The sequence below is a fragment of the Oryctolagus cuniculus genome, chromosome 12, assembly GCF_051225735.1.
Source record: "Oryctolagus cuniculus isolate XC-2025 breed Fujian yellow rabbit chromosome 12, ASM5122573v1, whole genome shotgun sequence".
Lineage (NCBI taxonomy): Eukaryota > Metazoa > Chordata > Mammalia > Lagomorpha > Leporidae > Oryctolagus > Oryctolagus cuniculus.
In genome coordinates, this window is record NC_142878.1 from 50,793,559 (window position 1) to 50,819,494 (window position 25,936).

At 48.0% G+C, this 25,936-nt stretch overlaps 1 protein-coding gene and 1 long non-coding RNA gene across 7 annotated transcripts in view; one reads left to right on the top strand and one right to left on the bottom strand.

The window, feature by feature from the left end:
* LOC149123023 (uncharacterized) overlaps window positions 1-25,936 on the bottom strand; it is a 53,380-nt gene that overhangs the window by 23,427 nt on the left and 4,017 nt on the right. For 3 of the 6 annotated variants that reach the window (XR_016217476.1, XR_016217478.1, XR_016217479.1), the window contains 2 exons: window positions 23,089-23,219; window positions 8,920-9,126 (listed from right to left, as the gene is read on the bottom strand). This is a non-coding gene — a long non-coding RNA (uncharacterized LOC149123023). The remainder of the gene's footprint in view (window positions 1-8,919; window positions 9,127-23,088; window positions 23,220-25,936) is intronic. The other 3 variants (XR_016217481.1, XR_016217480.1, XR_016217477.1) reach the window with 2 other exon arrangements.
* Window positions 8,717-11,547, top strand: LOC100008644 (chymase-like). Its single transcript, XM_070053812.2, is given in 6 exon segments — window positions 8,717-8,774; window positions 9,408-9,489; window positions 9,491-9,550; window positions 10,257-10,392; window positions 10,567-10,807; window positions 11,159-11,547. Coding segments are annotated over 6 exon segments (720 nt in total). The 3' UTR covers window positions 11,302-11,547.

Consider the following 25,936-nt stretch of genomic DNA (forward strand, 5'->3'; position numbering starts at 1 on the left):
TCCAGTGTGGCTACCACTGCAGACCAAACAGCCTCACATGGGTCCCTGGTCAAGAAAGAGCAGCTGGTGGTGGCCAGGCCACCCCAACAAAGATAAGAACTTCAGGGTAGATGTGAGACTTGGCAGTTAAGGTGTCACTTTGGACACCCCCATCCCAAATGGGAGTGCCTCGGTTTGAGTTCTGACCCTACTCTTGATTCTGGCTTCACGGTAATGTACATCCTGGGAGACACGGAGATGGCTCAAGTAGTTGGGTCCCTGCCACCCATGGGGAAGACCTGAGTTGAGTTCCTGGCTCTGTTTCAGCCTGGGTGGGGTATCTGGGGAGTGAATCAGCAAATGAGATCTCTCTCACGCGCTCTATCTCTCAGATAATTTTTTTCAAATGAGAGTATCATCAGCACTACAGTGTTAGCTCTGAGATGTGGTGGCAGACAGCAAGAATGATAAGAGCATCACCGCATCACGAGCTCAGCGGAAGAAATGGTGCAGATAAGAGAAATCTGTCCAGCTGCACGAAGGCTCTCGATGCACTGAGCCCTGGGGCCACCCTCCCTGCCACCAAGATGCCCACAAGGAAGATGCCAAGAGGACTCGGTGGAAGGGGCAGTAAAAGAACCCATGTAGAGATCGGAGAGGTTGTCCGCTAAACCTGTTCTCACAAAACTGCAAATAAGGCCAATAAAGGCAGCAGGAAAGGATAAATTTTCAGGGGAAAAAATGTAAACCAAAGGGAAAAGAGGCCAAAGTAGTGACCAAGAAACTAAAGAAGTTTTAGCTGCAGAAAATGGAGAAACTAAGAACAAGAGCCCAGCTTCTGGCAAAGCAGAAGGGAAGGCAAGTCTGACCCACACCACACTCCACATCTCATCAACACTCCCTGTATCCCTTCTTGTACAACCCACAGGAATAGTTTTACCAAGTACTTTGCAAATGAAAGTTTTTTAGTGGCTCCAGCAACATTTTTAAGAGGGAAAGATTCCCACCTCATGCCATTTTTTTAATGTATAAATGATTTTTTTAAGATTTATTTGAAAGGCAGAGTTACAGAGAGGCAGAGGCAGAGGCAGAGAGAGAGAGAGAGATCCTCCATGCACTGGTTCACTCTCCAGATGGCCGCAACGGCCGAAGCTGCACCAATCCAAAGCCAGGAGCCAGGAGCCTTTTCCGGGTCTCCCACACGGGTGCAGTGGCCCAAAGCCTTCAGCCATCTTATACTGTTTTCCCAGGCCACAGCAGAGAGCTGAATCAGAAGTGGAACAGTCAGGACTCAAACTGGTGCCCATATGGGATGCTGGCACTGCAGGCAGCGACTTTACCCACTAGGCCACAGCGCTGGCCTCTAGTCTGTATTTTTTAACTGGAGAGTTGAGGCCATTTATATTCAAAATGACTATTGATAAAAAAGGACTTTGCCCTGCCATTTTTCCATAAAAATATTCCTATTTTTTACTTTGGATTTCCTTTGTACTTTTACTCTTCCTTTACCTTATTTCATAGTGATGACCACGTTTCTGTTTCTGTGTGCAGCACATCCTTAGGCATCTTTTTTTTTTTAAGATTTATTTATTTATTTATTTATTTGAAAGTCAGAGCTATACAGAGAGAGAAGGAGCAGGAGAGAGAGAGAGAGAGATCTTCCATCCGCTGATTCACTCCCCAGTTGGCTGTAAAGGCCAGAGCTGGGCCAATCCAGAGCCAGGAGCTTCTTCCAGGTCTCCCATGTGACTTGGGCCATCTTCTTCTGCTTTCCCGGTCCATAGTAGAGAGCTGGATGGGAAGAAGAGCAGCTGGGACTCGAACCAGCACCTTTATGGGATGCCAGCACTGCAGGCGGCAGCTTTACCCACTATGCCACAGCGCCAGCTCCCCAAAACATCTTTTTGCAAAGCTGGACAGTGGTGGCAAATTCTTTCAATTTTTGTTTGCTGTGGAAGGTCTTTATTTCACCTTCATTCATAAATGAGAGCTTTGCAGGGTATAGTATTCTGGGTTGACGGTTCTTTTCTCTTAAGGCATGGAGTATATCTCACCATTCTCTCCTAGCCTATAGGGTTTCTGATGAGAAGTCCACTGTGAGTCTAACTGGAGATCCTCTGAGAGTAATCTGGTGTTCCTCTGTGCACATTTCAGAATCCTTTCTTATATTTTACTGTGGAAACTTTGATTACAATGTGTCGTGGCAAAGATCTTTCTGGTCATGTCTATTAGGAGTCCTATGTGCTTCTTGTATTTGGATATCCCTTTCTTTCTCCAAATTAGGGAAATTCTCTGTTTTAGTTCACTAAAAAGGCCTTCTAATCCTTTCTCTCTTTCCACGCCTTCAGGAACTCCTAGTACCCATATGGTGGGTCATCTGATAGTATCCTGCAGATTCCCAACAGTGTTTCTCAGTTTTCTCATTTCTTCTTGTTTTTTGTCTGATTGTATAATTTCCTGTGATCGCTCTTCTAAGTTGGATATTCTTTCCTCTGCTTCACCGATTCTGTTGTTGGGGCTTTCCAGTGCATTCTTTATTTGCTCTATTGAATTCTTCATTTCCAAGATTTCATTTTGCTTTCTCTTTAAGATCTCATTTTTGTGGGAGAAATTTTGTTTCATGTCATGCATGGATTTCAATAGTTCATGCATTTGCTTTTGATTACTTTTTTTTTTTTGACAGGCAGAGTTAGACAGTGAGAGAGAGAGACAGAGAGAAAGAGAGAAAGGTCTTCCTTCCGTTGGTTCACCCCTCAACTGGCCACTACGGCCAGCTCACTGCGCCAATCCGAAGCCAGGAGCCAGGTGCTTCCTCCTGGTCTCCCATGTGGGTGCAGGGCCCAAACACTTGGGCCATCCTCAACTGCACTCCCGGGCCACAGCAGAGAGCTGGACTGGAAGAGGGGCAACCAGGACAGAACCCAGTGCCCTGACCGGGACTAGAACCCGGGGTGCAGGTGCCGCAGGCGGAGGATTAGCCTAGTGAGCCGTGGCGCTGGCCTCTGATTACTTCTAAGTAATCCTATGATCAATTTTTTGAATTCCATTTCTGGCATTTCTTCAATCTTATCATCTTCACAATCTAGTACTGAAGTGTTGTATTTTTGGGGGGGCATCATGTTATCTTCCCTATTCTTGTTTCTTGAATTGGTATGTTTGTTATTCAGCATTTGTGGAGATATTTGTTGGTTTCTTCTTTAGTTTTGTTTTTTTTTGTTTTGTTTTGTTTTGTTTTGTTTTGTTTTGTTTTTGCTGTGGTGGCTTTTATCTTTGGACTATGTATGGATCAGTGAAGTGTCAACTTTCAGGTAATACCTAGAGCCATGTGGTGGATGTGGCCAGGGAGCTCCATTAAGTGCTCTAGGGTGAAGGGAGTGCTAAGGTGATACCCAGCTTAGATGTGGTAAGTCTCTTTTTTTTTAATCAGAGGGGAGATTTTTCTGCTCTGTTGGTGCAGACTCGGCTCATTTCCTCTCCTCAAGGAGACTACTGCCTGGGCGCTAGTCCCAGTGTGTTTAATATTCACCCACACTTCCACAAGGACCATACAAAGGATCTGTCAGTCCTCAGTGTAAGCAGATTCCCCAGCAGTATCCCTCACCATGGAATCCGGGAGCCCAGAGTGTGGAGAGCCTTCCACAGCGACTGCCCGAAGTCCCAGCCAAGCCTGAGTCTTCCCACACAGCCTCGGTGTTTTCATAGTCCTAGCACTCAAGCCTCCCATAGTCACGAGCACCCAGCCCCCCGTCAGTTCTCCCCACTAGACTCAGGAGTCCACTGGGCTTGTTGCTAGGCATGGACACAAGCTGGCAAAGCTGTTACATATGTCCAAAATGGCACTCAGTCTCTACCGGCCATCATAGGACACCACCGCAGGATGATCAGTGAGAGTGAAGCGTGCCCCCCCTTTGTTCCCCTCCAATTTGGCAGGTCCACCATCCCCCACAGGGCTCCAAGCCAGACTCCCTGCAGCCTTTCCTGCAGCTCCATTGCCAGTGGCGTGGGCCTCTGCAGTCTGGTCCCACCTCTCTCCAAAGCTGGTGAAGAGGCTCTCCGCTGCCGGAGTCCCAATTTGTGCGTGTCCACACCCTCCATGTAGGTCCTCTGTGTTTCTCTAATTTGCATGGAGTTTCCTCTGCCATTTTCTCCCTAACCCTCCCCTGAGACTGCCCATAGTTTTAGAAACTATTATAAATTATTAAAAATTCTTCCTTATACATAATGAACAACAGCTTGTCAAAACAGTATATAATTATTCCTGGAGGCAATCTAGTCATAAACAACATCCAAACTACACCATGGGACTGTCCAACAAAAACACCACTGCCCCTTTTTTGGCCTAGACATTGTAGGCAGCATCAGACATCAACACCCCTCTACCACTCATCCTCACTGGAACGATTCTACATGATGCACATATGCTATTCAAGTCCTTCTCTTCTAAATCAAATTGTACACTCACCCATCTCACTAGGTGTCTAGGTTACAGGACTGTACCCTAAATGCAAGAGAAGTTGGAAAAGTTCTATGTTAGGAAATCAAGAACCACAATTGGGAATTCCTCTAACACAGGAAGAGTGTGTAAGAGAGACTGAAGAGCCATGTACACGACAAATGTCCATTATCATTCAGCACTTAGCTGCCCAACATCAACATGTACTCTTTTTCCAAACTTAAATTTCCTAAAAACAAATATTCTGCCACTGGACATAACTCTATCATTTATACACAGGAAACTGGGACTTGACTAACCAGAATTGAAATAACCCAGCCTTTGCTAGTGTTGTGGCATAGGAGGTAAAGCCCTGCCTGCACTGCCAGCATCCCATATGGGAACTGATTCAGGTCCCAGCTGTTCCACTTCCCATCCAGCTCCCTGCGAATAGCTGGGAAAAGCAACAGAAGATGGTCCAAATGCTTGGACCCCTGCTACCGACATGGGATACCCAGGTGGAACTCTTGGCTTTAGCCTGGCCCAGCCCTGGCCATTGTAGCCATTTGGGGAATGAATCAGCAGATGGAAAATTCTCTCTGTTTCTCCACCCCCTTCCATCTCTAACTTTCAAATACATATTTCAAAAAAATGAAATAATCCAGTCTCATCCATGACTGCCTGTGGGGAGCAACCCGGACTAGACTGAGTTACTGGAATTAAGACTTATTCTATGCATCTGCTCTCCCACAATATGGCGCTGGGAGAGAAGTAAACAGCTTCCGCACAGCTGCCTCCAGTTCAACTAATAAACTGTAGGACTTGCTCCTGATTGGAGGAGAGCAGCGTACTCGGCGTGTGGGCAGCCGAGTTGGGATTGGTGGAAGAGGACTATAAAGGAGGAGAGAGACGGCATGCACCAGGAACATCTATGGGGAACATCTAAGGGGAACATCTAGCTGAAGGAACACCCGTGCAGCCCCCCAGAAAGCCGGCCGGCGGTGTGCCGCTCCCCTGCGGAAGTGGGGAATGTGGCCAGGGGGAACTGCCCTTCCACGGAGGTGGAAGGGATAGTAGCCAACCCGGGAAGAACCAGCAGCAAACCCGGGGAGGGCCGAGCAGACGAAAGAACAGCGCAGGGTCCTGTGTCGTTCCTCCACGAAGAGGGGGAGCGACAACTGCCTGCAGCTCTAAATACAGCATCTCTAAGTGATGTCCATTTTACAACTAACTCAGTCACACTCTTACCTTGATAGTCTCTGAACTGTAGACTAAACCATAAAGTTTACCACCAATGCACTGCATGTCAGATAGCAGAAGGAGGGGACACGTGAGAGAGAAGAAGGGAATCTGTTAAAATACACAAATACACACAGGACCCAACAAGGAAGGAAATGTGTGCAGATGGTAAGGTCCTCATTTCTGTAATTGGTTCCCTAATGGGACCTATGCCCTTCCCTCACCTCAGCCAGGCAGGTGAGACAAAACCTGAGTCTTGGTGGATTGAACCTTGGTGCTGTGATGCGATCACTCCCTCTCTCTCCAATTCTCATGAGTGAAAAACAGAAACCCTGAATTAGTTTAAGCCTCTGCTATTTTGTTTTGGCTGATGCAGGACCATAGGACAAGACCTCCAGCTAGAGATGGAGATACATTCTGGGTTGGCAAAATGCTCCAGGAAAGGTTGCTATTTTGAAAATATAATTGCCAATGAAAAATCTCAATTTCAGATAAACAACATTTTTTCAGTATAATAACACCTCATTCAATATTTAGGGCATACACTAAAAATTATTTATTGTTCATTTGATATACAAAATACTGGGCATTCTGCTTTTTACCTGGCAATCCTAGAGAATGCATAAAGTCATTTTGGACTTCCTATGATGTCCAGGTGTGAGAAGGCATTAGGGGACGGAATGTGCATAAGTGTTATTCTAGAAAGGCTCAGAGATGTGACAGGGCTTAGGATGTTAAGCCACGCGACACCAAGGACCCAGCCAATATATGCTAAGGAATCAACCACCCCTGTCACAAGCCCAAGCTGAGAGCAAGGGTGTGGTGCAATGTGTATGTCCCCTGAGCGTCCTCATCTCTGAATGAAATGACTTGTAAATCCTCAAGGGAATGACATGCCACCACATGTCACGCTCTGCCCTGGGCTCTCCACTTCGTGCTTGAAATCCAGCACTGATGGCTAAGAGCTGTGTGACTGTGGTCACATTGATGTGTCTGAGTCTCAAGTCTGCATGTGCAGCCTGACGGGAACAATACTGCGCAAGGTCTTTGTGAAAAACAGACTAAAAATCAAACCCTGAGGCTGGGAGTATTACATTTCAGCAAACTCAAGCTTGATTCCTAACATGAATGGGAGACACCAGCCCACCCACTAGAAAAATCCTCCTTCTCCCTCTGTACTTCCTCTCCCTGTCGGTCATTGATATTCCTCTAATGCTCTTTGGTGGAAGAGCACAAAGGGTCCTTACTTGGAATCACAAAAAAAAAAAATCTAATTCTGAACCATAAGCCTTGACAGTTGGATCTATCTGATAAAAATACCTACTTGTGGGATTACTATGAAGATAATGCTATCAAACATCTGTGACAACAAACGATATCCACAGCTGTTAGAAAATGCCATCTGCCTTTGTGTTGATGTGTGTAAAGCCCTGCCCTGAGGTCTGATCCCTTTGGCACCAACTTTCCTTGGGTTTCTCTCTTCTGCCAATGAGCAATCTGGTTCAGAGGAAGAAGGAGATCCAGACCAGTGTTCTGCAAAATTGCAGATAGACATCTTTAACTGGGTGCTGGTCAGGTTTTAACAGGTAGTGGAATAGAAGGAAAACTAACAGAAAGCATTGTACATGATTAGGATAAGTACTGTCTCCTGAAACTTTTTATTCATCTACATGTGCATGTTTTGTGCTCATGTATGCATATGTGTGTGTGCACATTGGGTTTTTTTTTTAATTCTTCATGTTCTGATTTTTTTTCCTCAAAGAAACCTTTTATGTAATGAGTGCAAATTTCATAAGTACAACTTGAGGAATATAGTGATTCTTCCCATCATATCCGCCCTTCCACCCCACCTCCTCCTCCCACTCCCATTCCCAGTCCCATTCTCCATTAAGATTCATTTTCAATTAACTTTGTACACAGAAGACCAACTCTATACTAAGTAAAGATTTCAACAGTTTGCACACACACACAAAAAAAAACTGTTTGAGAACAAGTTTTACAATTAATTCTCATAGTACAACTCATTGAGAATAGAAGTCCTGCATGGGAAGTAAGTGCACAGTGACGCCTGTTGTTAATTTAACAATTAACACTCTTATGTATGATGTCAGTAATCATTTGAGGCTCTTGACATGAGCTGCCAAGGCTACAGAAGCCTTTTGAATCCACAAAGTCCTTCAATATTTAGACAAGGCCATAAGCAAAGTGGAGGTTCTCTCCTCCCTTCAGAGAAAAGTATCTCCTTCTTTGACGCCCACTTCTTTCCACTGGGGTCTCTCTCACAGAGATCCTCATGTAGGACATTTTTCTGCCACAGTGTCTTGGCTTTCCATGCCTGAAAGTGCATTGGGTCTTTATCTCATACTGTGAGCCACAACCTTAGAAGTACATGGGGCCAGTATCATGACATAGCCAGTAAAGTTGCCACCTGCAATGCTGGCATCCAATACAGGTGTTGATTCATGTCCTGGCTGCTCTACTTCCAATCCAGCTCCCTGCTAATGGCCTAGGAAAAGCAGCGGAAGATGGCCCAAGTGCTTGAAACCTTGCTATCCACATGGGGGCCCAGATGAAGTTACTGGCTCCTGGCTTCGGCCTGGCCATTGCAGTCATGTGGGGAGTGAACCAGTGGATGGAAGAGCTCACTCGCTCGCTCTCTCTCTCTCCCCATAACTCTTTCAAATAAATAAATAAATCTTCAGGGGAAAAAAAGTACACGTGCTTCTGAATGCTCACTGTAAAGACCCCCAATGGGCTTTTAAATCAGCTCCCCCCTAGGAAAGACAGGATCCCTCCATTTCCTGCTCTCCACTCCAAATAAGGCACCAGGGTGTAGAGGCTTCATCCTAGGAATCAGGACACTGGAGTTAGGGCCTCAGTTTCACCTCTAGCAAGACAGAGGGTAATTCTCGGGGAACTTCTAGCCAGAACATAGAGTAGAATGAGAGAAGGCAACCTAGCTGAGTAGTCTGTAGTTACCAGTCTGCTCCGCCCCTGTCTGCTGGGGCAATAAAACCCCAAACTGGAAAACACAGCCAGTGCCTGCCGGGCAGCCTCCCTGAGAAGATGTCCTTTCTCTCCCTGTGTCTGCTGCTCTTGCTCCTGGGCTCCAGAACCGAAGCTGGTGAGTATCGGGTCCTCCCCCTGCAACCTGCAGGAGCCGCTAATGAAACCAAGCTGTTCTGTGCGAGTAGAGCTGGCTCTGACACAGGGCCCCGGGAGCTGTCTTCAGGTATCCCAGAGTGACGTTTCCACTGGGATATACTCACCTCCTAATCTGTAGCCTAGGTGAATTCCCAGAAATAAAGCGTTCCACATGGACTGCAGGAAATCCCGGAGCCAGTGGGAGGAAAAAGGGTATCCTTGGGGAAACAGGAAGGGGCCCCTCAGCTTCTGAGCTTCAGGCATTCACGCTCCGCTGTGATTTGGCCATTCTGTGTCACCGCGCCTGGGCTGTGGGACTCGAACAGCTTGTCCTGCACAGAGAGGAGGGTTGTGGGGGAGAGGGCATCTGAGAGGGAAATATCTGAAAAGCACCAAAAGCAGAGTCAGCTGTTGCCGCCAGAGGAAAGAATGAGAATGTGTGTGGGAGGTTGTGGGTGGTGAACACAGATCCAGGAGACCTAAGGGGACGCGGGGCAGAAGAGAGGGCAAGGATGTGCTGCAAGGGATGCCTGGCACAACTTCAGGGTAAACAGTGCCCCCTCTGGAGAGAGTGGTGATGTCTACGATCAGGCCTTGGGGTTCTCTGTTCTAGGGGAGATCATCAGAGGCACAGAGAGCAAGCCACACTCCTGCCCCTACATGGCCCTCCTGGAAATCACCACTTCCCAGAACCCTGTGCGGTGGCTTCCTGATAAGACGGAACTTCGTGCTGACAGCCACTCACTGCGCAGGAAGGTGAGACAACAGAGTCCTGTTTTCCTCTCTGTCATAAACAACCAGGGTATCAACGTGGCACACGCCTGAGGAGGGGGCCTGAAGAGGGGCTCCTGGACCCGCAGCAACTTTCCTGGGAGAGAAGACCCCTGGGCTTAGATAAGTTGGCCTCCCAATTGGAGAGGCACCCTGAGCCTCAATCATGGTGCTCAGCTCCCCTCCAGGGGAACAAGAGGTCTCCCCCAGGGTCCCACCTGGAAAACTAGCTCCCCTCCCCCCACCCCAACACATAAGACATGAGGCTCACTTTCCAGGACCCCGGCAACTCTGAGCTGCACCATCCATGCCCTTTCCAGCAACACTAGCCTGGCATACTCGGGATCTACAACCCATCCTTTCTGTGGGAGACAGAGGACAGGGTCCCCAGGGACACCACCACATCCCCTCTCCTCTGATATCTCTGGCTCCAGAGAGCTGGCCCCCACACAGGGCTCCCTGAATTAGGAAACCTCAGCCTTGGCCCCTCCGGGGCCTGGTCATCCTCGTTGCAACCCCCAGGGGTCCTGGAAATTGTGTCTCCTCCCTGAGTCCCCAGACAGCATGGGTGGTCCTGGAGGGGGAATGGGTGGAGTCCAGTGATGGACTCCAGCTCCCTTTACTCGGAAGCGGCACATTCCCAGATGACATCCCAAGCTGTCACCCTGTCCTTCCTTCTTCCTCACAACAGCTCTATAAAAGTCACCCTGGAAGCCCATAACCAGAGAGAGAAAGAAGGCACGTGGCAGAAGCTGGAGGTTGTAAAGCAATTTCCTCATCCAAAATACGCTGACTTTTTTATTCGCCATGACGTCATGTTGCTGAAGGTGACATCTTCTCCTGTCTGCTTCCTGTCCTCTTAGGCTTCTCCTCCAGGTCCCCACTGCCTGCCTCTCAACTGTTCCCTCTCCCCTGAAGCCCTGCGCCCTGGCCCTCCCTGCTTGCCTCCAGCTGCCGCGGTGCCCAATTCTGGCACCGACAGCCCCTCATTCCCCTCACAGTTGAAGGAGAAAGCCAACCTGACCCTGACCGTGGGGACGCTCCCCCTCCTGCCCCAGTCCAACTTTATCCCACCAGGGAGGATGTGCCGGGCAGTTGGCTGGGGAAAAACAAGTGTGAAAGAGTCACACTCAAATGTTCTACAAGAGGTGAAGCTGAGACTCCTGGATCCGCCGGCCTGCCAGCACTTCCCAGATTTTAACCACAATCTCCAGCTCTGCATGGGCAAACAATGTGTTCAAGGTGATCGTCTGCCTAGGGTTCTTCTCCATGATCCCCTTGACAGGGACCAGAGTTCTCGCGGAAGGAGATGGCATCAGAAGAGCGTTAGCCAGGGACAGGTCTGGGCTCACAGGAATTGTCCACCTTCCTCTGGCCCAGGCCAGGGTGCCCATCCATCCCTGTCTGCTGCACAGGGCACATGGAGTAATACAAGGAAGGGACATGAGAACTAGATATACAACCCCAGGAGCAGCCCAGACCCCTGATTCCAGGCCTGACGGGGTCCAAGCCGGGACCTACAGGCAGGAGTGGTAGACTTCCCTGGCTCACCTGTGTTCATATTCTCTCTCTCTCTCTCCTCAACCCCAACAGGGAGACTCTGGGGCCCTCTTCTGTGTGCTAGGGTGGCCCAGGGCATTGCATCCTATGCACACAAGAATGCAATGCCCCCATCTGTCTTCACCCGAATTTCCTACTACCGGCCCTGGATCAACAAGGTCCTGAAGGAGAATTAACTCTGGAGCCTGGGTCAGCCTGAGCGGGAATCTGGAACTGCGCCCGTGCTGGTTCTCTGTGCTCCTCACCTCCGCTCTCCTCTGGTTCCTGCTAGAGTCCTGCAACACCCCTGAGCCTCCAGAAGGCTTCTGCAGGTCACAGAACTCTCAGTAAAGCTCAGTGAAGACTCAGCTTCCAGGCCTGAGTATGTGTCTCCTCTCTTCTTCTAAGCTTGGCGACCTGACACCCAGCCCAAGCAACTAGAAGATTTGGAAGAGGAGTGGGTAAACGTGGGTGTGGGTATGTATGAGACTCAGAAAGAGACATAACAGAGACTACGACAGAGACAGAGTCAGAGCGGAAGCAATGAAAGAAAACCAGGGGTGGGGTGGGCATTAGGCCACAGGGTGAGATGCTCGCATCCCATATTGGTGTGCCTGGGTTTGATACTCAGCTTCAGTTCCTGATCCAACTTCCTGCTAATGCGAAACCCGGGGGGTGGCAGACAACAGCTCCAAAAATTAGGTTCCTATCACCCACGTGGGACACCTGAATTGAGTTTCCAGTTCCTGGCTTCAGCGTGACCCCACCCTGGCCATTGTGGGCATTGGAGAAGTAAAGCAGCAGATGGGTGCACTTTGTGTGCTTCTCTGTGTCTCTATCACTCTGTCTCTCTGCCTCTTGAGTGAGTGAGTGAGTAAATAAATAAATAAATAAATAGGTTTTTTAAAACTAAAGGAGCAGAGGGCCAGCATTGTGGTATAGCAGGTTGGGACACCACCTATGATGCCAGCAGCCCATAAGGAGCACCAGTTCAGGTCTTGGCTGCTCCACTTCCAATCCAGTTCCACGTTAATGTGCCTGGGAAGGCAGCAGAAGGTGACCCAAGTCCTTGGGGCCTTGTTACCCATGTGAGAAACCCAGATGGAGTTCCAGCCTCCTGGTTTCAGCCTGGCTAGGCTTGGCTATTACAGCCATTTGGGGAGTGAACCAGCAGACAAAAGATCTCTTTCTGTTTCTCCCTGTCTCTGTAACTCTGCCTTTCAAATAAAATAAATAAATCTTTAAAAACAAAATTACAGGGGCAGACTTTGACATGGTGATAAGATGCCACTTGGGCTGTCCACATCCCACGTTGGAAGGCCTGGAGTCCCATCCTGCTTCAAATCCAGCTTCCTATTCATGTGCACCCTGGGAGCTTCCTGCTAATGTGTGTGCTGGGAGGCAGCAAGAGACGGCCCAAGTACTTAGGTCCCTACCACCCACAGGAGAGATCCAGATTAGGCTCTTGGCTCCTGATATCAGCCTGCCCCGGCTCCACCTCTTGCAGGTATTGAGAAGTGAATGTAAGGATGGAAGATCTCAATCTCTTTCTCTCTCTCTCCCTCCCCCTTCCTTCAAATGAAATAAAAAGTAAATAATTTTAAATTAGAAAAGAAAGTCCAAAGAAAAAAAGAAAAGAAAGGATTTCCCTGGAGACTGAAGATCCATACTTGCATTTTAAACAAGAAATGACACCAGACCCTTCCTTACCTTAATCATCAGTCCTGCATCAGTTCAGACTTACCTTTAGTAATATCAAGAATAACTAAGGACATTTTGAATTGCAAATCAGATATAGGATATTTAGAGATCCCTGCCTCTCCCCACTAGAAGCTGGAGTCCACACACCTCTTCCCACAATGTGACAAGCTGTGATTGCTGAAATGTCTCCAGGAATTACTAAATGTCCCTGAGGGCTGGGGAAGGAGGGAATCACCCTTATTTGAAGACCAGTGGTAAAGTATATCACATGAAGAAGGCAGGTGGTGCCACACAAGGCCCTCCACATAGCCAACCTTGACAAGAGGAGATAAACCATCTGTGAGGCTTCAATCTGAGATGCAAAAGAGACATGACCCAGCGATGGCTGTTGCAGGCATTTGGGGAAGGTACCAGTGGATGGAAGATCTCCCTTCTCCACCCATCTTCCAAATAAATAAATTTTTTTAAAAAAAGGAAGCTTCTACATAACCAAAGAAGCAATCAACAGAATGAAGAAACAACCTCTATCTCATAAAGATTTTATATGCAAAATGCATAAGGAACTCAAACTCGACAGCAAGAAGAACCTGATTTTAATCATAGGCAAAGGGCCACTGGCATTGAGCATGGAGAGGGTTCCCTCCAACTAGACTGCGACCTTTGTTTACCTGCTCCAAAGTAAGTATCCATGAGGCACCTGGGGAGGAAAAGTGAGGAAGTGCAAGAGCCAGCAACCTACGGTGACCCAAAGGGGCATGGAGGGGCTGCTCTCCAAGGATAGGGCCTCGGGGGTCACCCCTCAACCTCACCCCAGCAGCCAACAGAGGCCTCTCCCTAGACCCCCTACCAGGCAAAGAGGAAGCGGAGTTGAGGAGAGGAGGAACCTAGTCCAAGGGCTTACATTATGCTTGTTTCTTTTTCCTTTCCTTCCCCACGGGATGAAGCCCCAGGGCCCTCTTGTTTTCTCCCGGGTCCCCACTTCCCAGCAGAGCCACTTCATGCAGTGTTGGGATCAGAGTGGGAATGGCTCTGCGCCTTCTCATCCCCACCTAGCTCGCCCACCACCAGCCCCACAACAGGCATGGAGGTCTTACACATCCCTGCAGAGCCAGGCCTGTCTTCCATGGCTCTTCGGAAGCAAGGGCTCCCCTGGAATCCCCGGATCTCCTATCCACCCTACCGTTGCAAATGACACAGGGACAGCTGGCGTGCCCTCTTAAAGTCATGGCTTGGCGTTCCTTCTGAGTCCTGCCCCATACCACTCCCAAGTCCCAGAATCTGGCCATGCTCCATCCGCAGCCACCTGCCTAGCCCTTCTCGTCACCACCCTGCTTTGCCCTGGTATCAACCCAGAACCCAGCTCAGCTGCAAGACGCCAGCATGTCCTCCTCCAACCTGCTTGTCCCCTCTGCCAACTCTTGTCCCTCCCCTTCTAAACCCTCCCCTGACCTCCTGGACTTGAGCAGGTTCTTCCTCCACTCGGGGCTCCCAGAGCCCGCAGGGATTGCACCAGGACCTCTCTCCTGTCCCAGGCCCTGGCTGAACAGGGACCAGACCTCTAAGGCAGGAAGGGCCTCTGCTGGAAAACGACTCAACCTTTCACATCTGCCCAGCGCCACGTGGAACGAGAACCGCCTGACAAGGGAATCAGTGGCAGCAGCTCTTAACCTGACTTGGGGACAAGGCTCCCTCTGCTGGCCACCTGGAGTATGGCACCTTGTGAATAAAAAGGTTCCTGGTGTCTGCGCTGGCAGTGTCCCAACCACAGGGACACAAAAGCCAACATCACAAGCTCAGGATTTGTCCTGTCACAGCTCATGGTCTTTGAGAGTTCTGCATGATGTTAATATCCCAGAAGGAGCACAGCCTATCTAAAAATCTGTCTGAAAAAGAAAACTGTATCAACCTTGTTCTGAGGAAACTGTAGGATGAGGTCTATCTCTGATGTGGAAATAGTGCAAAGGTCACATATTTTATCTCATTTAATCCTAGAATCACAGGATGATTCATGCTAAAATTTATCCTGAAAATTAGTATTGCATGGTGGTTAAGCTCATCACCTCTGGACGATCCACCCAGCGTTATAATATAATATCTACGTGACCTTGGGGAAAATACTTGCTTCTTTGTGCCTTCATTTCTCCATGTCTCACTCAGCTGTTTTCAGCGCTTTATATCTCTCTTTTTTTTTTTTTTTTTTTTTTTTTTTTTGGCAGGCAGAGTGGACAGTGAGAGACAGAGACAGAGAGAAAGGTTTCCTTTGCCTTTGGTTCACCCTCCAATGGCCGCCACGGCCAGCGCACTGTGCTGATCCGATGGCAGGAGCCAGGCACCCATCCTGGTCTCCCATGGGGTGCAGGGCCCTAGCACCTGGGCTATCCTTCACTGCACTCCCGGACCACAGCAGAGAGCTGGCCTGGAAGAGGGGCAACCGGGACAGACTCCGGCGCCCCGACCGGGACTAGAACCCGGTGTGCTGGCGCCGCAAGGCGGAGGATTAGCCTAGTGAGCCGCGGCGCCGGCTTGTTTTCAGTGCTTTATAAATACTTGCTTAAAATGCATAAGGGCCCCAGATAGTTAGCTATCCTTGCCATCACCTAGTCCAAAACCCTAACTACGAGTAGGACATGAAGAGGTAAAAGGGATCCTATGGTCACACAAAGTTTCTGGCACTTAAACAAGAACCCTTCCTCTATGTCTAATTCTCTTAGGAACTGGAAAACTCATTTAAGGGAGCTTAGTTAACACCTGCCACCCTAACCAAATGCTTAGATTCTCCCATTGCACCCTCACTAAGTGATCACCAAGCCTAGGTGACTCCTCCACTCTCAGACTACTCAGATGATGAGAAAGTTCTTGAGGGGCTGATGTCATGGTGCAAGGGGTAAAGCCACTGCCTGCAACCCCTGCATCCCATTTGGGCGCCAGTTCAAGTTCAGGCTGCTCCACTTCCAATCCAGCTCCCTGCTAATGTGCCTGGGAAAGCAGAAGATGGCCCAAGTGCTTGGGCTCCTGCCCCAACATTGTAGAGCTGGAAGAAGTTCCCGGCTCCTGGTTTTAGATCAGCCCAGCTCTGGCCATTGTGGTCATTTAAGGAATAAGCCAGTAGATGGAAGATCTCTCTGTGCCTCTCCCTCTCTCTCTCTATTACTCTGCCTTTCAAATAAATAAATCTAAGAAAGAAAGAGTTCTTGAACAAAAATGTGCATCCTGCTCATTTCTGATGAGAGTCTACATCTGCCTGCTTTGTTCATACCGAATTAAGTTTAACTCCAAGGCCAAGACTACCCTCCAAATGTTTAGACAGCTAAGGGTCCTCTCTGTCTCTGCCTGGTAGCTATCATTCCTCCAACCACCCCACTTAACTAGACATGCCCCTAAAGTTCAGGGCTGATGCCTTCCTGAGAAAGATTCCCTGCCTGTCCCGCTGGGGTGAGACACCATGTACATGAATGGGAGGAAGAGCCCCACCCTGACCCCCAGAAAGGAGGCTTTGGTGAGGCTACTGGAGGTCTGGGGCAATCCAAGGACACAGCTTAGAACAGGGTCACTCCCCTGTGAGATCCAGGATTTAGGTGTAGCTGATAAGAGGGTTTGGTGATGTCTGAGATTTGCTTTAAAATAATTAGCAGATTGAGGGGGAGCAATAGCTGGCATGAGGAAGGGAATGTTGTGTAAATAAAGCTAAACTGACCATGTATTGATTAAGGTTGAAGCCAGGTAATACATACATTGAGTTTACTAGACAATCATCTCTACTTTGCATATGTTTGAAAATGTTTGTAATAAAACCCTTTTAAACATTTCTGATGGACTATCTACTAAAAGATGACCCCTTCCTCTCTCCTGGAAATAAGACTCTTCCCTTGTGTAAGACAGGATGAGGAGAAGCTTCTGAAACCCCTTCCTCTCCTACATGGAGCCACTGCCCTGCCTCAGCTCCAAGCATAGCATAATGCTGAGGCTAAAAAATATGGGTGTGGACCATACTTCAACCACGTGACAATGAGTGTACCTGTTTAGGAGACTGCAGGTGATGGGGTATCTTAAAATTAACTTAAAACAACTACACTGAATTTTTTTATAACAGACATGATCGAACATCAAACACAAAGGAACAAGGGATTCTTCCTGGGGAAACTTCTGGGGTTCTGGAATATAAATGGAGAGATGGCACACATGCCAGATAAACCTTCTCAAAAGATTGCAGAACCAGGTCCCCAGGACAAAGAGCAGGAGAGACCGTGACTCCCCAGACCCAGTGTTGAGGGAAGTTCTCTGGGAGCTACCGTAAGGCGGCCTGGAAGCTGACACTACAAGTCCTGCTATTCAGGGCCCAATGCCCGGATTCAGCCCGTGGCAGCGGCCCCCACACAAGAAAGACCAGAGCCTCCAGCTGTAGAGATTTGATTCTGAGATGCTGGGGTTGCTCCCGCTGCTCCGCCTCTGGCTGGTGCTGAGACCCAAATGTGGGGAATTATGTCAGCTCCACCCTTCAGCTCAAGAGGTTAAACACAGGGTCAGCATTGTGGCATAGCGGGTTAAGCCACCATCTGTGATGTCACCAGCCTATATGGGCACCAGTTTGATTCTCTGCTGCTCCATTTCTGATCCACCTCCCTGCTTATGTGCCTGGGAAAACAGTGGAAGATGGCTCAAGTGCTTGGGCCCCTGCACCCACATGGGAGAACCAGAAGAAGCTCATGGCTCCTGGCTTGGACCTGGCCCAGCCCTGGCCAATGTGGCTATTTGGGGGTGAACCAGCAGATGGAAAATTCTCTCTCTCTCTCTCTCCTACTTTGAATTTCTAATAAATAAATCTTAGAGAAAGAGAGAGAGTTAACGCAACCCAAAGGGAGAGGATGTCCCAGGCCTGTCCTGCACAGCACTGACCAAGGCACAGCAGTGCACATAATAAAAGGAATTCATGAGAAGATGAGGTTCTAAGCAGGCTTGTGTATTCCTCTTCCCCCTGTAAACTATCCCATGACTGACTTCCCTCACACAAACCGTCGGAGGCTGCCCTTCCATGCAGCAGCTCTCTGTCTGCCAGGCTGCAGGGAGGCAGAGAGAAAGCTCGCAGACATCCGTCCAGGTTCTGTGATCCGTGGCTGGAGCCATTATTTACTGGGTCTCTGGTTTTGATTAAATCACGTGAGGCTTCTGTCCTTACTCAACCTTTCAGTGTTTTCAACTGATTTGGGTAGTTTATGTGTTTGGGGTTTGGGCTTGGGCTTTTGTTTCCAGGCTTTAAGATGATCAAATGCAGCTGCTCCTCTGAAGAGGCGTTGGCTGCATTGCTTTGGGCCCACTTCCTTATCAATGAGCGCATCATCAGGCGGGGGTAGGCAGGAAGCTCCGAGCACTCGTTTCCATGATGATTTTCCTGGTGAGACTCTCCTCTGAGCCTCATCCAGCACATGACCTTATCATCTTTGCTGAGCCTCCTGGCTTGGAAATGTGCGTGGACACTGACACATGCTTTCCATTACAGCTCCACCTCGGGACCATGAGACAATCACATTGCCTTGCTCTTTGGCCTTTATCCCCAAAGGGCCTTTCTGTCGGGTCCCAGCAAACCACCATGCAAGATACCTTAGGAAAGTCCAATGGAGGGACTCTTGGCAAAGGGGGCAGGGGTAGATGGTGCACCCCAGAGCTTGCAAGAGTGAGAAGCCATCTCTGCCAATTCAGCACGAAGGGGTCGGGGAAGGGGCAGTCACTGGAACTGGGAAGGAAGAGGTGCAGCTCTGCCTCCGCTAGCTCAGCTGTCGCTACCCGACAGGAGCCGAGGGTGGTGGTAGAGAAAGGAACACAAGCAATGGTTGAAAGAGTGTGTGAAGAAATTCCACCACCTTGCTCTTCTCCTGCCAGCGCTCCTACTGGCAACTCTCCCTGCAAGCCACAGGACAGGGTGGCTGCTGAAGCAGCTCACAAAAGGTGGGGCTCAGAGCAGGGTGGAGAGCTGATGTGAAGTCCAGTCTTAGTTCATATTTTGAGACTATAACAGAATGCTTGATGCTAGGTAATTTATAAAGGAAAGAGGTTTATTTGGCTCACGGTCTCTGGTGGCTGAAAAAAATTTTTTTAAGATTTATTTATTTACTTGAAAGGTAGAGTTATAGAGAGGCAGAGGCAGAGGCAGAGGCAGAGGCAGAGGCAGAGGGAGAGGGAGAGGGAGAGGTCTTCCATCTGCTGGTTCACTCCCCAGATGGCCACAACAGCCGGAGTTGAACTGATCCAAAGCCAGGAGCCCAAAGCCTCTTCTGGGTCTCCCAAGTGAGTGCAGGGGCCCAAGGACCTGGGCCATGCTCCAATGCTTTCCAAAGCCACAGCAGAGAGCTGGACTGGAAGTAGAGCAGCCGGGACTTGAACCGGCACCCTCACGGGATGCCAGCACTGCAGGCAGCGGCCCTACCTGCTTCACCACAATGCCAGCCTCGGCTGAAAATTCTAAAAGCCTTACATGACCATCTGCCTATGTCTCAATATGGCCCCAGAAGCAGAAAGAGAACTGGCCAGGTGCAGAAGGGCCAAGAACACACAGTGGCCTCACTTTACAGCAACTCACTCATAAGAACTAAGCCAGCTCCTGGCTTTAGCGACATCTTTTTGGAGACCTCCATGCCATGAGAGCCAAGTGGAGGAAGATGTGAATGTGCAGACTGAAGAGCAAAAGAAAAAAGATGAGACAGAGGTCCAAGTAAACTGCTGGCTGTGTACTTGTGATGGCCTAAGGAGCAGAAGAAAGAAGTGCTGGACACCAGGACGCTGGTACAAGGTGCTGGACTGCTTGCTACTATCTCTAATTTGTCTCAAAAGACCTGAAATGTCCATCACCAGTGGAACGTTGAAACCACCTATGAGACCCACTTTGCTGACACCAAAACAGTCCCTGACGGCCCTCTGTGCTGGGCCTGTGGCATTCTGGACTAGTTCCGTTCTCAACCGTGGCCAAGTGTAACACATGTACAATAAATCATCTCTTCTGCTGTCTTAGCCAAAGAATCAAAAAAAGAAAAAACCTAATCCAGTCACATGAGACCTACCCCACTCCCAAGAGATGCGTACTAATCCCTTCCAAGGTTGGTGCCCTTCTACACCCAGTGACAGTTATAACATGCAAAGGCTGCAACACTACCATAACCAAGACACAGAGAGAAGGTCCAGGTTACTCCTCTGAATAACATAAACCAACAGGAGTGTTTGCCAAGGAGTTGGGATGGGGGTGGGAGTAAAAAAGGATGCCAGAGGAGGAAGGTAATGATGGTTAATAATGGCCTTGGGGCCAGCATCATGGCATAGAGGGTTAAGCCACTGCCTGCAGAGCTGGCATCCCATATGGGCATGAGTTCAAGTCCCAACTGTTTCACTTCCAATCCAGCTCCCTGCTGATGCACCAGGGAAAGCAGAGGAAGAGGCCCCAAGTGGTGGGAGACACAGAAGAAGCTCCTGGCTTCAGCCTGGCCCAGCCCCAGCCATTGCAGTCATCTGGGGAGCAAACCAGAGGATGGAACACATCTCTTTCTCTCTCTCTCTCTCTCTCTTTTTTTTTTAAGATTTATTATTGACTTGAAAGTCATAGTTGCACAGAGAGAGAAGGAGAGGCAGAGAGAGAGAGAGGTCTTCCATCCACTGGTTCACTCCCCAGATGGCCACAACAGCCAGAACTGCACTGATCTGAAGCTAGGAGCCAGGAGCTTCTTTTGGGTCTTCCATACGGGTACAGGGGCCCAAGGACTTGGGCTATCCTCTGCTGCTTTCCCAGGCCATAGCAAGAACTGGATCGAAAGTGGAGCAGCTGGGATTCGAACCAGTGCCCATTTAGGATGCCGGTACTGCATCCTAAATGCATGGATTTACCTGCTATGCCACAGCACCAGCCCCTCCCCCTGTAACTCTTTAAACTCTTTAAAACAAAAATAAATAAATCTTTAAAAACATTAATAACGACTTAGGACCAACCACACCATCCCTATAAAGGTATGTTTTCAGTTAAGTTCTACAATGGGCGGGGGCAAGGGGCGGGAGAACTTTACCCAATCAGTTAAAGACCTTGAAAACAAACACTGAGGTTTCCTGAAATAGAAATCTCTTCAAGCCTGCAACCCAGAAATGCTGTGTGAGTCGCCAGCCTGCTGCCCTGAGGAATTCAGGCTCAAAATTGCAACATCAACCTGAATTTCCAAATTTCCAACCTATCAGCTTACCCTACAGATTTCAGACTTGCTAGTTTCTACAACAGTGTGAACCAACTCCTTAAGATACCTCTCCCCCTCCCCCATGCAACAGAAAAGAAGAGAAGAGAAGAGAAGAGAAGAGAAGAGAAGAGAAGAGAAGAGAAGAGAAGAGAAAAGAAAAGAAAAGAAAAGAAAAGAAAAGAAAAGAAAAGAAAAGAAAAGAAAAAGAAAAGAGAGAGAATGAGGGAAGCAAGGAAGGATGGATGGATGGAAGGGAGAGAGAATTGATAGATAAACAACCCAGTTTCAGACCTCTTTGGGTGGGACAGTGCCAAGGTGTATTCCATACTATATCCCAAAAGTCCAGGTGAGATACATCCCCAGTTGCCCACAGAAGTAATCTGCTCAGTAACACACTATGTATTTTCTCTCCTTCTTGTTTTACTTCTTCACTCCTCTGTTAACATTTCCAGGAATCACATCACAATTAAACAACCTTCACCCAGATCCTTGTATTAGGATCTGTTTCTGGGGAAACCCAATCTAAAATACTCCAGAACATCAAGATTTGTTTTAAAATACTGTCATTAGTACAGGTGGTGTTGAGGCAAAGGCAATCAACTAGAGCAATGGGACAAACAGTCTAGAAACATTTGGTTTATGGCAAAGGAGGAACTGCAGAGGATTGGAAAAAGAGAGTCACTGATATCGAGTATTGAATATTGCTGGGCCAAGTCAATATTCATGAGGGAAAGTGAAAAATTTGACCCCTATTTCACAGACACACAAACATCAATTTCAAGTGATCTACACATGAAAGGTGAAACTGCAAAACTTCTAAACTATGTGCTAGGAAAAGATCTTTATCATCTTGGAGCTTAGAAAAAAAATTTTCAAGCACATAACAAGCACTAACCTTAAAGAAAGTTTCTCAACTTTTTTTTTTTTCATAGGCAGAGTGGATAGTGAGAGAGAGAGACAGAGAGAAAGGTCTTCCTTTTGCCGTTGGTTCACCCTCCAATGGCTGCCGCGGCCAGCGCACTGTGGCGGGCGCACCACGCTGATCCGAAGACAGGAGCCAGGTGCTTCTCCTGGTCTCCCATGGGGTGCAGGGCCCAAGCACTTGGGCCAGCCTCCACTGCCTTCCCGGGCCACAGCAGAGAGCTGGCCTGGAAGAGGGGCAACCGGGAAAGAATCCGGCGCCCCGACCAGGACTAGAACCCGGTGTGCCGGTGCCGCTAGGTGGAGGATTAGCCTAGTGAGCCACGGCGCTGGCCCTCAACTTCTATTTATATTTTGAATCAAATAATTTTATTTGTGGGGAGCTGTCCTAGGCACTGTAGGATATTCAGCAGCCCCCTGGCCTCTTTCCCACCAGAGAGTCCGCTGCTCCCCATCCCCAGTTTTGGCAACCAAAAAATGTCTCCAAGCTATTGTCAAATGTCCCCTAGGGTCATGGTTGCCAGATTTAGGTGGAGGAAGAAAAAATAGGATTCCCAGTTAAATCAGAAAATTAGATAAACAACTACAAGAAAAAATACATCAATAGAGGTAGAGACACAGAATAATATGTCCCAAATGTTGGCTGAAAAATCCTTATATTAGCTTTTTTCACTATTTATCTGTATTTATATTTAACTCTGTGTTCTATATTTTATATGATAAAATCACCCCATCATTTAGATCCATTGCCATGGAGAAAAATTGACTTAATAAATTGAAATATCACAAGGACTTCTAATCATCAAAACATGTCTTTGAGAGGATGAAAACATAGCGATAAAAGGAGAAAGGAACAACAAAGGGCTTACATGTATAACCCACAAAATTATACCTATCAATCAATAAGAAAAATCAGACAACTCAATAGCAACACAAATAAGATGTGAACAAAAGTTAATAAAATAAGATAGCGAAATGGCCAATAAACACAGAAAAATTACCCAATGTCATCGGCACTACAAACTGCTCTAAAGTTTGGAATATAGTATCTGTTCACGATTCTGTGATTTAGGGATTCAGAAAGGACACAGAAGGGACACCTGGTCTCTGCTGCAGTCTGGTGCCTTACCTTGGAGGACTCAAAGGCTGGGGGCGACTCACCAAGGGCATCTTCATTCAAACACCTGGCAGTTGTTGCTGACCATTGACGAGGACCTCACCTGGGCGACCAGCAGGAACACCAGTGCATGTCCTCTCCATGACCTTTCTTCGTGGTTGGTTCTGACTTCCTCCTAGCATGGTGGAAGGGTGCTAAGAGTGAGCATCCCAAAATAATAAGGTGAATCTGTGTGACATTTTTATGACCAATCCCAGAGGCCATACCGCTTGAGGCAATCATAAATACCCATTCGGGATCAGGAAAGGGACATACATCCATCACTTGATGGGGAGTAGGAAGGCTCCAGAGTAGCATGTGAAACTGAGACACTGGTGCAGCCATCTTGGGAAAATGCAATCTGTCCAAAAAGCTGTGAATCCCTCCTCACATTCTGCATCCTCTCCTTTCTTCCCGATTTCCAGAGTTCTGCCTCCTCTTACAGTTCTAACGTCCCAGCTATTAATTTCAGGTGATGATGGTGATGGTGATGAGGATGCCTGGCATTTATCAAATTTATGTACTATGAACTGCTCTCAGAAAGTTAAATGTTTTAACCTATTAGTCTTCATAGCAACCCTCTGAGGCACTGTTACTACTGTTATCCTCATTTTACAGATAAGAAAACTAAGGTACAGAGAGGCTAACAAATGTTCCTAAAAATCATACAACTGTTGGGGCCGGCACTGTGGTGCAGTAAGTTAATCCTCCACCTGCAGCACCGACATCCCATGTGGGTGCACTCTTACCACCTTTCTTCCATTTAGTCAGTAAATACCAATTAAGCATCTACAAAATGAAGGCACTCTTCAAAATTCAGGGCTAAAGCAGCAAACAAGGCAAATCAAACCCCTGCCACTGTGGAGAATACATTCTGGTGAGGGGAGACAGGCAGCAAACAAGTACATGTGTATGCTCAAGCTGACTTACCTCAAACGGTAGAGTTAGAAACATACCAGGGGATTCCAATTCAATCCCATCAAGGTGGCATGTACCAATGCCATCTCACTAGTCCCAGTGATCAATTTCTGTTCACAATTGATCATAATGATAGGACTAAGAACCAAAGGGATAACATAAACAAGAATAGTGTCTGCAAATACTAGCTGATAGAATAAAAAAGGGAGAGAATGATCCAACATGGGAAGTGAGATACACAGCAGACTCGTGGAATGGCAGATGTCCTAAAAAACACTCTGGCCTCAGAATCAGCCCTTAAGGCATGCGGATCCAGCTGAAATGCCCATGAGAGTATTTCAGGCATGGAAAGCCAAGACACTCTGGGGAAAAAAAAAAAAAAAAAACCTAAATGAAAGATCTCCGCGAGTGAGATCCCAGTGGAAAGAATGGGTCATCAAAGAAGGAGGTACCTTTCTCTGAAGGGAGGAGAGAACTTCTACTTTGACCATGGCCTTGTCTAAATATGATCAGAGTCAGGGCCGGCGCCGCGGCTCACTAGGCTAATCCTCCGCCTAGCAGCGCCGGCACACAGGGTTCTAGTCCCGGTCGGGGCGCCGGATTCTGTCCCAGTTGCCCCTCTTCCAGGCCAGCTCTCTGCTGTGGCCAGGGAGTGCAGTGGAGGATGACCCAAGTGCTTGGGCCCTGCACCCCATGGGAGACAAGGAAAAGCACCTGGCTCCTGGCTCCTGCCATCGGATCAGCACGGTGCGCCGGCCGCAGCGCGCCGGCCACGGCGGCCATTGGAGGGTGAACCAACGGCAAAAGAAGACCTTTCTCTCTGTCTCTCTCTCTCACTGTCCACTCTGCCTGTCAAAAAAATAAATAAATAAATATGATCAGAGTCAATGAACTCAGGGGGCTTCCATAGCCTTGGCAGCTCATGACAAGAGCCTAGGGTGATTACTGATGCCATAAACAAGAGTGTCAATTTGTTAAGTCAACAACAGGAGTCACTGTGCACTTACTCCTCATGTAGGATCTCTGTCTTTAATGTGCTGTACATTGTGATTTAATGCTATAACTAGTACTCAAACAGTATTTTATACTTTGTGTTTCTGTGTGGGAGCAAACTGTTGAAATCTTTACTTAATGGATGCTAAACTGATCTTCTGTATATAAAGAGAATCGAAAATGAATCTTGATGTGAATGGAAGGGGAGAGGGAGTGGGAAAGGGGAGGGTTGTGGGTGGGAGGGACGTTATGGGGGGGAAGCCATTGTAATCCATAAGCTGTACTTTGGAAATTTATATTCATTAAATAAAAGTTAAAAAATAAAAAAAAAAACAAGTACATGTGTAACACATTAGATAATAATAAGTGGTATGAATCATAAAGCAGGATATAGGACAAAAGTGATAGGAAGATCTAGAGGTGAAGAAAAAATCGGTTTTAAATATGCTTGTAAAATAACACTGAAGAAGACAGACATTTCATTAGAGACCTGAAGGAAGTGCAATCTGGGAGACACATCATTTGGAGGCATGGCATTTCATTTTTTATTTTTTTAAGATTTGTTTATTTTATTTGAAAGTCAGAGTTACAGAGGGAGAGGCAGAAAGAGAGAGAGAGACAGAGAGAGAAAGATCTTCCATCTGCTGGTTCACTCTCTAGATGGCTACAATGGCCAGGACTGAGCCAGGCTGAACCCAGGAGCCAGGAGCTTCACCCAGGTGGGTGCAGGGTACCAAGTACTTGGGCCATCCTCTGCTGCTCTTCCCAGGCCATTATCAGGGAGCCAGATCAGAAGTGGAGCAGCCTGGACAAGAACTGGCACCCATACGGGATGCTGGTGTCATAGGAGGCAGGTTTACCTTCTGCACCACAACACCAGCCCCAGGAATGGTATTTCAAGTAGGGGAAAAGCATTCAGGTTTTGTGGGGCTCAACTTAGGC